At 35.3% G+C, this 15,068-nt stretch overlaps 2 protein-coding genes across 2 annotated transcripts; both read left to right on the top strand.

Moving 5' to 3' along the window:
* The first annotated feature begins 706 nt into the window (after positions 1-706).
* pgd (phosphogluconate dehydrogenase) lies at positions 707-11,748 on the top strand. The gene is made up of 13 exons (XM_051879870.1): positions 707-864; positions 1,165-1,240; positions 1,340-1,519; positions 1,611-1,676; positions 1,760-1,878; positions 2,075-2,144; positions 2,229-2,363; positions 2,582-2,771; positions 7,484-7,614; positions 7,779-7,912; positions 8,958-9,057; positions 9,847-9,969; positions 11,295-11,748. The coding sequence occupies exons 1-13, from the start codon at positions 773-775 to the stop codon at positions 11,412-11,414; spliced, it is 1,536 nt and encodes a 511-aa protein (XP_051735830.1). The 5' UTR covers positions 707-772; the 3' UTR covers positions 11,415-11,748.
* A 237-nt stretch (positions 11,749-11,985) lies between these two features.
* sst6 (somatostatin 6) lies at positions 11,986-14,461 on the top strand. Its single transcript, XM_051879883.1, has 3 exons — positions 11,986-12,803; positions 13,124-13,302; positions 13,960-14,461. Exons 2-3 carry the CDS (start codon positions 13,153-13,155, stop codon positions 14,161-14,163), a joined length of 354 nt encoding a protein of 117 aa, XP_051735843.1. The 5' UTR covers positions 11,986-12,803; positions 13,124-13,152; the 3' UTR covers positions 14,164-14,461.
* Positions 14,462-15,068: the final 607 nt, after the last annotated feature.

Below are 15,068 nucleotides of genomic sequence, written 5' to 3'. Positions count from 1 at the left end.
GTATCAGTAGAACATTGTTAATATGACAATTTTTATAAAAGGAGAAAAACACGCAGGAGCCGTGTTTTTGCGCACAGAAAGTATTCTCGTCGCTTCATAACATTAAGGTTGAACCACTGTAGTCACGTTGATTATTTTAACAATGTCTTTACTACTTTTCTGGACCTTGAATGTGGTAATTACATTGCTTTCTATGGGGGGGGGATAAAAAACCTCAGATTTCATCAAAAATATCTTAATTTGTGTTCTAAAGATGAATGAAGGTCTTACGGGTGTGGAACGACATGAGGGTGAGTAACTAATGACAGAAATGTCATTTTTGGGTGAACTAACCCTTTAAAAAGGTAGGCTTACAATTATTTCATTTAGCTACAGTATTTAATATGCAGTATTTTCACAATTAAACTTCAAAAGTCGTTATCTGTAAATGAAGTAATCTATTTAATAATTAATCAATTTGGTGAAATTTCACACGTTACACACATCATGATAGTGATGCAACGGCGTCCTACAAAGTCTATCAGTCTCAGAGTTCACCGAAAATCTATTTCTCCATTTACTTCAATGCCAAATGCTCGTACAGCTTCGTCTGACACAGTGGGCGGAGAACAGACGGGGGAGGGACAGAACCAGACAGCCAATGAACAGCCTCCAATCTCTGCTCAGAGAGCCTCCGCCAATCACAGATGGAGGTACGGATGACGCAACAGCCACTGTCATCTGTCAGGCGTGTTCATTGGGAGTTGGTGTAGTGCTGCTGCTCAGGCCGTGAATGAGGAAGTTCATCAGAGACGGTGCTGCAGTAGTGAAAACCCAGATCGAAAGTGTCATTTTAAGACGAATCCAACCTTCAACCATGGCTCAGTAAGTATTAATTTTACGTTTAAAATGATTAGTAACATGATATGGAATTTCTGGAGCACCTTTGCTTGTTTATAGTATAATTAAATGTGCTTAATGTAAGTTATTGCACATTATCAGCATTAATTCTTTTTATACTGATCTATCTACTTACTATTAAGCACTTTTTTTTTCGGTTCAGACACTGACTTAATGTTGAAATCTCCTCTATGGTCATCTGACCAGATTGACATTTGTTAAATAGGTTTGCACTCTGTAATCAAATTTTTTTTCCTCATAATCCTTATATTATTGACTCCACAGAGCGGATATTGCTCTCATTGGTCTGGCTGTGATGGGTCAGAATCTGGTCCTGAACATGAATGACCATGGGTTTGTGGTAAGTCACCAGTGCAGATACATTTTTACATTTTCTTGCATAACCTATTCTGATGATTCCCTTAATGCTTAAGATGTTATAACTATTGTCATTCCTCAGGTCTGTGCGTTCAACAGGACCGTCTCCAAGGTTCATGACTTTTTAAACAATGAAGCCAAAGGCACTAAGGTGATCGGGGCCGAGTCCCTTGAAGACATGGTGTCTAAACTCAAAAAACCTCGTCGCATCATCCTCCTCGTCAAGGCTGGACAGGCTGTCGATGACTTCATCGATAAACTGGTAAACGTCACCATGAATAAACAGTCCTAGTTTGCTTTGTAACCCTGCCAAAGTGATCAAGTAACACACTTTTTTTTCCCATATATTGTAGGTTCCTCTTCTTGAACCTGGTGACATTATTATTGATGGTGGAAATTCAGAGTACAGAGATACAACGGTGAGTTTGCCAATCCAAAACGAGACCAATAAGAGTGTGATTTATATGAGGTGATGTGATATTTGATCTAAATGTTCATATAGAGACGTTGTAAGAGCTTGAAGGAGAAGAATCTTCTGTTTGTGGGAAGTGGAGTGAGTGGAGGAGAAGATGGGGCGCGTTATGGACCTTCGCTGATGCCTGGAGGACATAAGGATGCCTGGTGAGGACAAGCATGTATTAATGAAAAGTTCACTAATAATTGTGATCATAATAGTATCTACACTACCATTCAGAAGTTTGGGGTCGGTCTCTTATGCTGACCAAAAATACAGTAAAAATTTAAAATGAGTACATGATAGTATTGTATATGTACTGGTTGACGTTTATGGAATCTAGTTTTTATTTTACTCCTTCAGGCCACACATAAAAGAGATTTTTCAGAGCATTGCCGCCAAGGTGGGCACAGGAGAGCCGTGCTGCGACTGGGTGAGTATTAGTTATTATTAGATGTGTATGCATTTAAATGAATGCACTTTTTCCCAAATTCTCTATCTTCTGATATTCCTGTAGGTTGGAGATGAAGGAGCAGGACACTTTGTTAAGATGGTCCATAATGGAATTGAATACGGTGATATGCAGCTGATCTGTGAGGCTTATCATCTGATGAAGGATGTGCTGTGTATGGACCATGACGAAATGGCTCAGGTTAGATATCAAACTCCTTCGATTACTAATCTTTTTGTAATGTAGATGAACAGTGCCTGATGATGTAATTCTTTAATTCCCCTCTGTATTGTCTCTTCTCTAATTCCACCTTCCTTGTTTCGTTTGTATTTTGAAATACACCTCACCCTGTTCCTTCTGAAGGACTGTTATTGTCTACTTCCTCTTGAGACAAAATTTCTGTCTTGTTTGCCCATCAGGCCTTCGAGCAATGGAATAAGACAGAGCTGGACTCTTTCCTCATTGAAATCACTGCCAACATCCTGAAATTTAAGGACGCAGATGGCACTCACCTGCTGCCCAAAATCAGAGACAGCGCCGGGCAGAAAGGCACAGGGAAATGGACGGCCATTTCCGCTTTGGAATACGGCACACCTGTCACATTGATCGGTAAGTTGAACTCTTGCGTAATTTCCCAGGTATGGGTGTGTTTTTCTGTTAATTAGAGAGCGGGAGAGAGTCACTTGGCCTTACAAGAACATGTTGAATGAAGTATCTCCATAAGCAGCTTTGCTGTTTACCTCTTCAGCTGATGTGACATAAGTGGGATTTTCTGTTCTCTCCTGTGCTGTGGCTTTTGGTGCAGGGCTCAACAATAAGTGTGCCACTGTAACATTTAACAAATGTAACTTAATCATTTGGTTATCTAGCATGCTAATATATTTTGAATTAGCAAGAATGATTTGTAATAATAATAATCAAGTCTCATTTATTTAGTAGCATTTAATAGTGCACATTGTTTCAACAGTTTTACACAAAGGTGAGGAGGTTTATATCAGTAATAATGTGTTGAAAACAACATATCAAATAAGCAAATGTTTTGTATCATATGCCATCATTTTCCAGAAAAAGTGTAACGTTATTTGAAGAGTTCATTTGCAAAAACTGATAAACGGTGTTGTGCCGAATTTCGACTCCCTGCCAAATTATTACCCCCCCTCGTTGAAGTCGCTATCTGATTGCCTAATCCTAACCCCACCCCTAATCCTAACCCCTCCCCCACACCTAATCCTAAACCTACCAATACTAGGGGGGTAATAATAGAGTACCTCAGGGATGACGTGTTTTTGTAGGCAAAACCCGGAAGCGAGTTAGCATTTTAGGACTTCTATTTCCATCACGCCAAAGTCAATGGGTTTTTTGAATGAGTTTTTACTAAATCGCCTGAAATAAGGTCTGTGGTTAACAAAGCCTCTAAATATTTTCACGTTTTGATCTATGACATAAAACACACCAGTTATAACCCACTTGTGAACCTTTATTGTGTCTTAAAAACGGCGGTTGCTAACAAATTGCTAAAAGGGACTACTTCCTTTGGCGGGGACTTTAGACGTCATCATGACAAACAGGACATTTGGACAGCATTTCTCATGAAAAAGTGGTTAAGTATTCATACACAGCGCAGATCATTATTAGCGAGCATGTTTTTGAATAAAGTCGTTTTTTAATAAAGTTTGAGGAAGCTTGGTGGTGGTGACGTTGATCCGCGACCATGGTGTGGTGTAGTCCGTTTATAGCCTACTGTTAGCTTTTTATATCTGACGACTTTATTTAGGCTTCAAAATGTATAAATGTTGTGGTAACTTGTAAAGATTATCTTGATAGACAAAACGTGTAAGTGTCATAACCCTTTGTTAAACACAGAGCTTATTTTTTTGTTTTTTTTTTTTCCCCAAAAGTCTATGGGAAAAATGCATAGGCTTTCGATTGAGGGAACCGTGCGCCGCTAACTTCCGGGTTGGCCTACAAAAATGACAACATCTGTCTCATAAATTTTGTTTCTAAACGCTCAAATCATCACAAAAAAACTGTATTTTTCAGGCTGGTTCAAGCTAATGCGCGTCTCTTGTGCCTCACTTCGGAGGCATGCATTTGGAACCGGTGTTGCGTAATATTAGGTTCCTGTGAAAAACTGTTCCAGTGGGTGGAGTATACATGAATATTCATGATATTTCCCCTGATGTGGGCGTGGCCTTGAGAGAACAAGCTAGCCTGTGGTGCGTTTCCCAAAGCGAACTAAGGTCGCAAGTTCCGTCGTTACCAATAGAGTTCAATGGGACTTACAACCATAGTTCACCAACGATGCTTTCGGGAAACGCACCCCTGGTGTGAGTATTTGTATAATTCTTAATTTATTTTATAGCCAGTGTTTCCCAGTCTCCACAGCCACATCAGTAAGACTCAAACTTCCTTTATCAACACCAAACTACACATTTTTCCTGTTCTCTCATATTATACTGGATATTATGTAAAATTGTAATTAAAGTAACACAATTGCACATTTACTTGTATCTGTCACATTTTTTTTATTTTAAAGTTTTAACAAAACAACATCAAAATCTTTCCACACCTATTTGGGAATCACTAGTCTCCAAGTACTAATTGATTATAATAGATTAAAGGTAGCTATAGTCCTTCCAAAAATGAAAATTTTGTCATCATTTACTCACCCGTTCGAAACCAGTATGTTTTCTTGTCTTCTTTGAAGAAGATATTCTGAAGAACATTAGGAACCAGTAGAACTAGTTTTGGTGCCCATTGACTTCCATGGTATGAAAAATACGTTTTTCAAAATATGTCCCACAAAAAAATTAGTCATACAACTTGGAAATAAGATGAGGGCATCAGAATTTTTATTTTTAATGAACTATGCCTTTAACATGGACCCTCAAAAGAGCACATCCTGTTTTCATTAACAAAAACAGGTTTTATTTAGTTAAGAGTAAAATACCGTTTAGAGAAATAACTACTAATAATAAATATTACTAAATATTTCTTACACACACACACACACATATATATAAGCATACATCATGTCTGTTCTTGGACCATACGTTGCACTGAAAAACAACCTACTTTCATGTCATGTGTTTTATAAATGGTAAGTGAAATCATCCAAAATTTAATAATCCATAATGTTGTGTTAATCGTGTTTAAGATTTGAAAATATTATTCAAAAGTATTTCTTCTCATTTTACAAGTATACAATTATACCTCTTCTGATCCAAACGTTTTTGTCAGCCAAACTCTGTTGAACTAAAATATTTACTTGAAGTCCCCCTGAGATTAATAAAGTTAATATTTCAATAATTTAACAACACACTTTCATGTTCACTGTTCTCTGATGTTGGTTAATATGATGTGCATGTAAACAAATGAAATATGTCATCTTTTTTAGTGTTTTATTTGGATTGTTTTTACAGTTGTATGCTTTTCATCAACTCTAACAAAGCAAAATTAAGTGAATGTCTGCTGTCTGAGATTATTAAAACACGGCCTTGAGAACAGCCTCCATGTGTGTCCAGATCACACACTGCCAGAGCTACAGTGACTTCAGCACTCACATCCAGTCTGAAACAGACAGTAACTTTACATGATGATGATATGCATCACAAAAGCAAAATGAAGCTTCTGAAAAACAATAGAATAATATTCTTGAGGTAACTGCTGGCCTATATAAGAAAGACCGGGCCATCAGAACAATGCTTTAAAGGTTTATACACTGTATTATATAATAAAGTACAAATTGCAATGTTTGACTGCAAGATTAATAAAACATTCTCCTCAGGTATGTAGTTTATTAACAGAAACACTGGCTATATGCGAAATAAAGAAGAAATTAAGGATGACTCACAACAGGCTAGCTTAAAAATATTTTAATAGGGCACAAGTAATAAACTGTACTATCCCAGATTAGAATAAGTTATTCGCTCATTTTTTGCTCTGCTGTGTCCTTACCGAAATCCGAATGTCTGTAATCAATCAGGCACAACAGCACAGACGATTTATCATATTACACAATATATTCATAGTTTTGAAAATGTCAGCTGTTGCAGTTAACATTGACTCTTCATTACCGTTTTGAAATAATCCATTAAACGAGTTCAATTTGAGCACTAATATTTTCAGTTCCATTCGTCTGCGCGTTGTCTCAAGGCCACGCCCACAACAGGGGAAATTTCATGAATATTCACTCAATATGACTTTACCAATCGGCGATTGGCTCTTATTTAGAAGGCGGGACTTATTCCGCCATATTGCGCGTTGCACTTTCTCCCATTCAAAACAATACAAGTGACACGTCTTGTGTTATTCTATAGTCTTTGGTATAACTTCCAGCTTCTTGCGAATTAAAGAAAAACAGATAATGCAAAAAAAAAAAGAACAAATAAATTGCAAATAATAATAAACCTCGTGGAGATCTGTGGTGGTTTGATAGTTAGTAAGCTTGAAACATGATGTTACTATATGATTGAGCAATAAATGGGGAAAAAAAACAGTTAACTATAATTGTCAATGCTGATGCATAAAGTTTATATAAAGCTGTTTTGAAGGATTATGTATTGTGAAAAGTGCAATACAAATAAACTTGACCTGACTTGATGTGTATCTGTCAGATTTTTGTAAGCTTGTATATTTAGTGTCAGGTAAATGGATATGTGTGGCCAACAAAAGGCTGTTTGTGCAGCACTGAAGTGTGAGAGAGTAGATATGATTTGTATGCTTGTAGAGAAGGGTTTTCTTCTTTCAATAGGCTGCATTCCAGTGCTGAGCTCACCATGACTGGCTGTTTTTCACTTGATTTTTTTTTTTTTTTTTTTTTCCCTTCCTCCACTTGCCTCTTCCCACACTTGTTGGCCTTGGGTTGGGTGATTTATAATACAGAGTCATGCTGAGTTTGGGTTTTAGCTTCCAGTCTCTTGTGTTTGTAGATGTGGTAAGATCGCACTCGGTACACCATTGAGAATTGCACGTTACTAGTGTCTACAGTGCAAGCACCTGGTGCCAGATACTGTATGAAGTCAATTATACATTGTGACTGGTGTGTCTTGAAGGCATGGTGAATAATGGCTTATTAGAGCTGCTCTATATAAATGGATAGTATATTTATATAGTCATAGGTAACCCTTACCTGAAAAAGAAATATCCTGGCCATTTTTTTTTAAAGGTATATAATATTTATATACAAATATAATATACACAACCTACAATGTTTTTGTGTCTCTGACATGGTCTAATGGTGATTATAATTTAATTTTGTGAGCAGAGATGCAGTCTGTAACTGGAGCTGATTGTTTGTGCGTGGTGTCTTTCACTCACAGGGGAAGCTGTCTTTGCCAGATGTCTGTCCTCTCTGAAGGATGAGAGGGTTCAGGCCAGTAAGAGCCTCTCCGGCCCCCAGGGTGTCAAGTTCACCGGAAACAAGACACAGTTTCTTGAAGATATTAGAAAGGTGGGGTAGAATTAGTTGTAAAATATGGATTATTTATATCCATGCATACGTTTATGTATTCATATTTAAATGCACATAAGTTAATGTTTAGCACTTTTTTTGTAATATAGTTATTAGAATGTGTTTTTAGTGGAGGGTTGTTTTAATTTGAATTTCTTTTTCAGGCTTTGTACGCCTCAAAGATCATTTCGTATGCTCAAGGCTTCATGCTGCTGCGACAGGCTGCAGTAGAGTTTGGCTGGTCTCTTAACTACGGCGCTATTGCCCTGATGTGGAGAGGCGGATGCATCATCCGCAGGTGAGCAGGCTTTGCTCAAAATGATTTAAAAAAATTCGTAAGAATATATGCTATATTCAGATTGCTTATCAAGAAAGGTAGTTACGTCCAGTGTTGGGGAAAGTTACTTTTAAAATGAATGCATTACAATATTGCGTTACTCCCTAAAAAAAAGCAACTAATTGCATTACTTAGTTACTTTTTATGAAAGTAATGCATTACGTTACTTTTTCTCATTGATCTGGGCTTGCTTGTTTGTTTTTAATACCAACAAAAAAGTTCTATTGTTGGCAAATGTAAAGGTTCTTTCACACCAAAAATGAAATGAATTAAGCCTCAAGCTGAAGGAAATACATATTTACGACTGTATAGTAGAGGGCGCAGCTCAAACAAACCTTTCAGTTGTGCTGCCATTCTGGATTAAAGAAGAATAAGATACAGAGGAAGGAAGTTCCTGTTTTTAAATCTAATCTAAAATGATATTTGCTTATTAGTATGGTTGAATTGCATCATTGAAGGTCAATAAAGTGAGATTAAAGTATATTTGTGTAATTTTATATATTTAATTATTACAGGTTTGCATAAAATTCTGAGATTGAATTTCACTGTTTTTATTAATTTTGAGGAATACTGAATGTTTTCGTGCGAGTGAGATGAGTAAATGCATGTTCACATTTAGTCTTAACATGACGACAGGAGAGCTGTTGGTCAATAAATGTGAAAACAAAGTAACTTGCGTTACTTATTTGAAAAAGTAACTTAGATATTCAGTTGTAAATTGAAAAAGTAATGCTTTACTTTATTAGTTACTTGAAAAAAAGTAATCAGATTACGCAACTCAAGTAATGCGTTTCCCCTAACACTGGTTTTGTCTGATGAAATACTCAATGAAATCATATGGAACTTCATCTTTTCTTCACCCTGTGAATGTTGCAACTCTGTAAACACAAAGAAGTGGTGATAATGTTTCATGTAAAAATCCCACATGCACAGAAATGAGGAAACTGTTTGGTTTTACAATATTATGATTAGCTGTGAATAATGGTTATGAATCTTACATTCGCAGTGTTTTCTTGGGAAAAATCAAGGAAGCGTTTGACCGGAACTCAGAGCTGCAGAGTTTGCTGCTGGATAACTTCTTCAGTAAGGCTGTTCAGGACTGTCAGGTACAGGAAGTGACCACACATTGCTCCATTTCCTGTAATATTTCCACTAAAGGGATAGAAGAGAAATCAGCGGCAGACATAAGCCAGTTTACATTAATGTATGTGTAAAGTGCCCCTACAAAATAATGTGCAAAAACTATGTTCACTTAGTGGCTTCCAAATATATACACCAGGAACACAGTCCAAAGCAAAGTATATTCATTTTAATACTGCATGCAATTACTACAGCGAAGCCAAATACAAACGGTTTTGTGTGTGTGTGTGTGTGTGTTTACCAGGGTTTCTATGCAGTATGAAATAATCAGTAAATATATAGTATAGCAAACATTATTATACTAGATAGCAGATCCTGCCATTCTTTTGAAAATAAGATGAATAAATGAATGTATTCAGTGATATTATTTTAAAACTTATAATATAGTTTAGAATATTTCAAACTATTTTAGTGAAAGTGTGAAAGCCAATCAAATGTAATCCTGTAGTTTAGTGTAGTTTTAATAAAATGCTGCAATTGAACTTGTCTGGGTTTGGTGCTACTTGGTTTGTTTGAGCTAAAGTACTCCGCTACAATATTCCAGCAATTATTTGGCATACATAGTGAGAATGTAACCATTTATCAGATGTTAAATATGGTCGTAAAAATCTACAAAGAACTCTGGAAAAGTATGCATTTTGAAATGGTAAATGTGTAGGAATCCTGGTTTACCTTGAAAGACTGCTAAAACCATGGTGATTAATACATGTAGAATGTGTTTTATTCAGTGTATAAACGTGGCTTGTGTTTTGCAGGACTCATGGCGTAGGGTAGTAAGTACAGGTGTGCAGCAGGGGATCCCCATGCCGTGTTTCACCACCGCCCTGTCCTTCTACGATGGTTATAGGCACGACATGCTCCCAGCAAACCTGCTGCAGGTAAACCTCACATAAACCCCCTCTCTCTAACCAGCCATATGGGAGATCACAGGGATTACTCATGGACATGAGTATGGTAATAGCCATTTGAAGCCTTAGTATTCATATGATAGGTTTTTTTTATTTTATTTGTTTGTTTGTTTTTTAATTAAAATACTATTTATTTGTTAAATAAAATTAAAATAAGTAAAAATGTATTTATTTACCAGTCAAAAGTTTGGAAACATTACTATTTTCAATGTTTTTGAACAAAGTCTCTTGTGCTCATTAAGGCTGCATTTATTTCATAATAAATACAGAAAAAAACAATAATATTGTGAAATATTATTACAATTTAAAATTATGGTTTTCTATTTTAATATACTTTATAATATAATTTATTTCTGTGATCAAAGCTGAATTTTCAGCATCATTACTCCAGTCTTCAGTGTCACATGATCCTTCAGAAATCATTGTAATATGCTGATTTATTATCAATGTTGGAAACAGTTGTGCTGCTTAATATTATTTTATAACCTGTGATACTTTTTCAGGATTCTTTGATGAATAAAAAGTTAAAATGTCAGCATTTATTTAAAATAGAAATCTTCTGTAACAATATACACTACCGTTCAAAAGTTTGGGGTCAGTCATTTCTTTTTTTTTTTTTTTTTTTTTGAAAGAAATTAATACTTTTATTCAGGTCAGATGTGTTAAATTGATAAAAAGTGATAGTAAAGATTTATATTGTTAGAAAATATTTATATTTTGAATACATGCTGTTCTTTTTGACCTTTTATTCATCAATGAATCCTAAAAAAGTATCACAGGTTATAAAATAATATTAAGCAGCACAACTGTTTTCAACATTGATAATAACTGAGTATCGAATCAGCATATTAGAATGATTTCTGAAGGATCATGTGACGCTGAAGACTGGAGTAATGATGCTGAAAATTCAGCTTTGATCACAGAAATAAATTATATTTTAAAGTATATTAAAATAGAAAACCATCATTTTAAATTGTAATAATATTTCACAATATTATTGTTTTTTCTGTATTTATTATGAAATAAATGCAGCCTTAATGAGCATAAGAGACTTTGTTTAAAAAACATTAAAAATAGTAATGTTTCCAAACTTTTGACCGGTAGTATATATATATATATATATATATATAATTTTTTTTTTTTTTTTTTTTTTTTTGTTAGTGTTATTGAGAATTAGTACTCTTGCATTAGACACTCAAAGTCTCTCTTTAATTTAATGCTTAAGCATTTGTTCTCTCTCAGTATTTAATATTGGATGAGCTAATATCACCTCCAACATTGTTTCACTAATTCAGGCACAGAGGGACTACTTCGGTGCCCATACGTATGAGCTGCTATCAAACCCTGGGAAGTTCATCCACACTAACTGGACAGGACACGGAGGAAAAGTGTCGTCATCATCCTATAACGCCTAAAATGAAGAGTCATGTTAAAGAACATCATCCCCTCTTGATGAAGGACCAGAGCAGCTGATCACATTCCTTCTGAAGAGCTGACGTTCAGCCCACAGTAGAGTTCAAATACACATTTCTATTCATACTAAATCAGTGTATACACTATTTGTAAGCTCCTTTCTTGTAGTTTTAAGGTGCACTGTCGCAAACGCAACATTTCGAGTAAAGTTGTTTCTGAGATTCTTCCTGCTGTAGACCAGTCATACTTTGCCCCCAGAGTTCACAGCGTTAACCCTGGATTATGGGTAACTATTGCACTGCATTAGGCTAAATAAAGATTTCAATCCCTTTTTAATTAGCTTTTGTCTTCTTCACTCACATGCTGTCTACAGCAAACAGGATTTACTCTTACTATTTTTAACAGAAAATACTAGATATGTAACTTGTTTATTTGTATGTACTTCTAATTTGTCACCAGGAGAGGGCAGGAATGATTTGTTTGTATTAATGAGGTTGTTTACATTAGTAATAAGCTCATCTGAGTGACTATGAGAACAAACCACATATAATATACACAACCTACAAAGTTTTTGCCTGCTAACAGACAGCTGAAATTAATATTTATAAATTCCACAGTGTAAAATGGTCTCACATAGTATTTTAAAATTGTATCTAATATTTTTCTTATATATATATATATATATATATATATATATAGTTTATATTGTCATATTTAGTAATATGTAAATATATTGAAAGGTCTTGACAGGACACTATCCTGAGAGGAGCAAGTTTCATTTGTGATTTTTAACATTAAAACCAAGATATATAAAACTTTCCTGGAATATATATATATATATGCTTTCTGATATGTAAGCTGTTTATTGTTGAATCAAACAAAGAAGGTTTCATAAATGGGGAAATAAAGGCTGTAAAAGTAAGATGTCCTCCTGGTTAAATCACACTTAACCTCCCAATTCACCTCCAACCGGTTTAAAGATCAAAGAGCTGAACATTATAGTGCCTACCATATAAGTGTGATAATGACGTCTCTCCTGTGTGAAGTTTTTCAACTTTATTGAGAAAGCTTATAATACAGCTCTACTCTACAAAGTTTTGGGGAAATGTGCAACCTAAAAAAAAACATCTTAATATTTTGTTTAAAATGCTACAAGAATGACGGAACGAATAAATCGCAGGCAAATGATGCTGACTCATCATGGTGAATGAGGTGATTCAGCACATGGAGAGCCAGGAGAGGAAGTGGACACCATCTTTTGATCCGTCTCCTGATTAATTATGCATCAGCAGTGGGGAGGAGTCAGACTACGGTTAAGTCCGACACAAACACGAGATGCTGCAGTTTGAACAGACTATTACCAAAGATCAACACTTCCTTTAAGAGCTGATGTATGTATAATCAAGCATGATTCATCTTTATGCATGATTACAGTTGTGTTAAGGTGACTTTAGGGTGCCTTTTAGAGCATGTGGGGATTGTATTTGTTGTCATATAGGAACTAATGGAATAAATTACTGTACATTTGATAAGGATGTTTGTACGATTTACCCTTGAAACTGTGCAAGATGGTGTCCCCACAATAAGATAAGATAAAATAGTCCATTTATTTAAAACATGCTAATGTGCCCTCTTAATTAACAATAACCTAATTTAGATATCACTAAATGAGGTAATTTCCTAATGGATTTCCCATCCTGTACTGTATCAGTATTGTTTGCGAGGGTACCTCTGTAAAACATGACAATGGGAGCTGGATGGGACAATCGCTCAGCGGTCGAGAGAAGCATGTTCATTGTGCGGATGCTGCTGAGCCTGTTTCCTCTACTCCTTGTGGTCTGGAATGGTGAGGCACTACCTGTACCAGACAAACTATCACAAACCAATGAGGTGAGTCTCTGATTTTAGGCAACACACTACAGGCTAAACTATTGTTGCATTTGTAGTTTTAAATTACAATGCATGTTTTTAAAGGCCTTTTTTTTTTCTCAAGCACTGATCCAGAAATCTCCATTTCAGTAGCACTTACTTGCACCAAATTTTCAAGTTTTATTTTTATATCCAGAGGGGTTTGTTCATATTTCATTTGCCTGATTTATATAACATTTTAATACTAAAACAGTTTGTTTTTTTCTGGCTGCTGACAGTATTTTCTGATTTATGGACTGACAAAAGAGATATTCGAAATCCTCTCTGTAAAAGCCTTTAACTCTAATATGGCAATAAAATGAAACAAGAAATTTGAACCTGTTATCGAAAGGAGATGTATGCAAATCAGTGCATATTTAATTAGATAATGCCTCATTTGCATATTTAAACAACATTTCTTTATATATACTGTGATTAATCATGTTTTTTACCCTATTCGCCTGTGGTGTTTTTGGGGGTAAATCAAATACATGTGGTCATATTTGTTTGTATTTCCTAAGATCTATATCACATGCTAAAAATAACTGTACTGCAGTGTTGTAATACTGTTAATGCTGTAAAAATCAATATAGAAGTGGTCTGATACTCAAGCCCACAGAAATGTCTCTTATTTTCTAGATACTTACCAAAGACCAAAAGGACTTGTTGACGAAGATGATGACAGATATGGCAGAGCTGAACCTCACTAGTAAAGAACTAGCTGATCTTGACCCTGATTTTCTGAATGGCAAACTGGGAGAGGATTCTGTTGTTGTACAGCCAACCCCTAAAGATAAATCTCCATGCAAGCTCTTCTTCTGGAAGTCCTTTTCCTCATGTTAAAGCTGGAAAACAGAACAAGTCTGTTGAAATCTACAGTCCTGCCTTTACAGTTTGCCAGTATAATCATAAACATTGTATTGAAATCAATATCCCTTGGTTTTTGCTGTTCCTGTATTGTATTTTATGTCTGATGAATTTTGAAAGAATGATTTACTGAGATATGAATTTATAGTGTGAAACAGCTTATTGTTTGAACTAACAGAAATCTTTAAATAATACAGTGGACTTTTGCATGTACACTTTATACTGTTTGACATCCAAGCTCAAAGAAACGTGTAATAAAAGTTCTACAAATCTCTTCATGTCAATTATATAACTTTAAAATACCTTCAGTATCATCACTAATATTGTTATGCTACGTCATTATAGCTTGGCTTACGAAAATCAAACAAGTGTAGTCATATGTAGTGTGTAGTTTTGGCACCACCTAATGTAAATTTAAGGAAACTTCTTGTAAGTAGATGTGGCCTATTGTTCTGGTAACCCAGACACAATTAAAACCAAACTGACAATGAAATCATCTGACAGTATTTTTATACATATGTATCAAAAGCAAACTGTAGTATTAGACAGGACATGTGGCTTTAAAGGGAATTGACATCATCGACAGCATTTGTATCACTCTATTATTCAAAAATAGCTTTGCCTCATTAGTTTAAAAATAGGATACTTACAATACAAGCAAAAAAAAAAAAAACACAAAACACGTTTCATATTGAGTCTGATATCACATCAGACTTATCGAGAAATATTATCGCTTTTAACCAACTTCCTTAATCAATGCTCGTGACCCTACTGTTGCTATATTAAAGGGTTAGTTTACCCAAAAATGAAAATTCTGTCATTTATTACTCACCCTCATGTCGTTCCACACCTGCAAGACCTTCGTTCATCTTCAGAACGCA

This window comes from Ctenopharyngodon idella, chromosome 22 (genome assembly GCF_019924925.1).
Source record: "Ctenopharyngodon idella isolate HZGC_01 chromosome 22, HZGC01, whole genome shotgun sequence".
NCBI lineage: Eukaryota > Metazoa > Chordata > Actinopteri > Cypriniformes > Xenocyprididae > Ctenopharyngodon > Ctenopharyngodon idella.
This window is presented reverse-complemented; position numbering and strand designations above follow the sequence as displayed.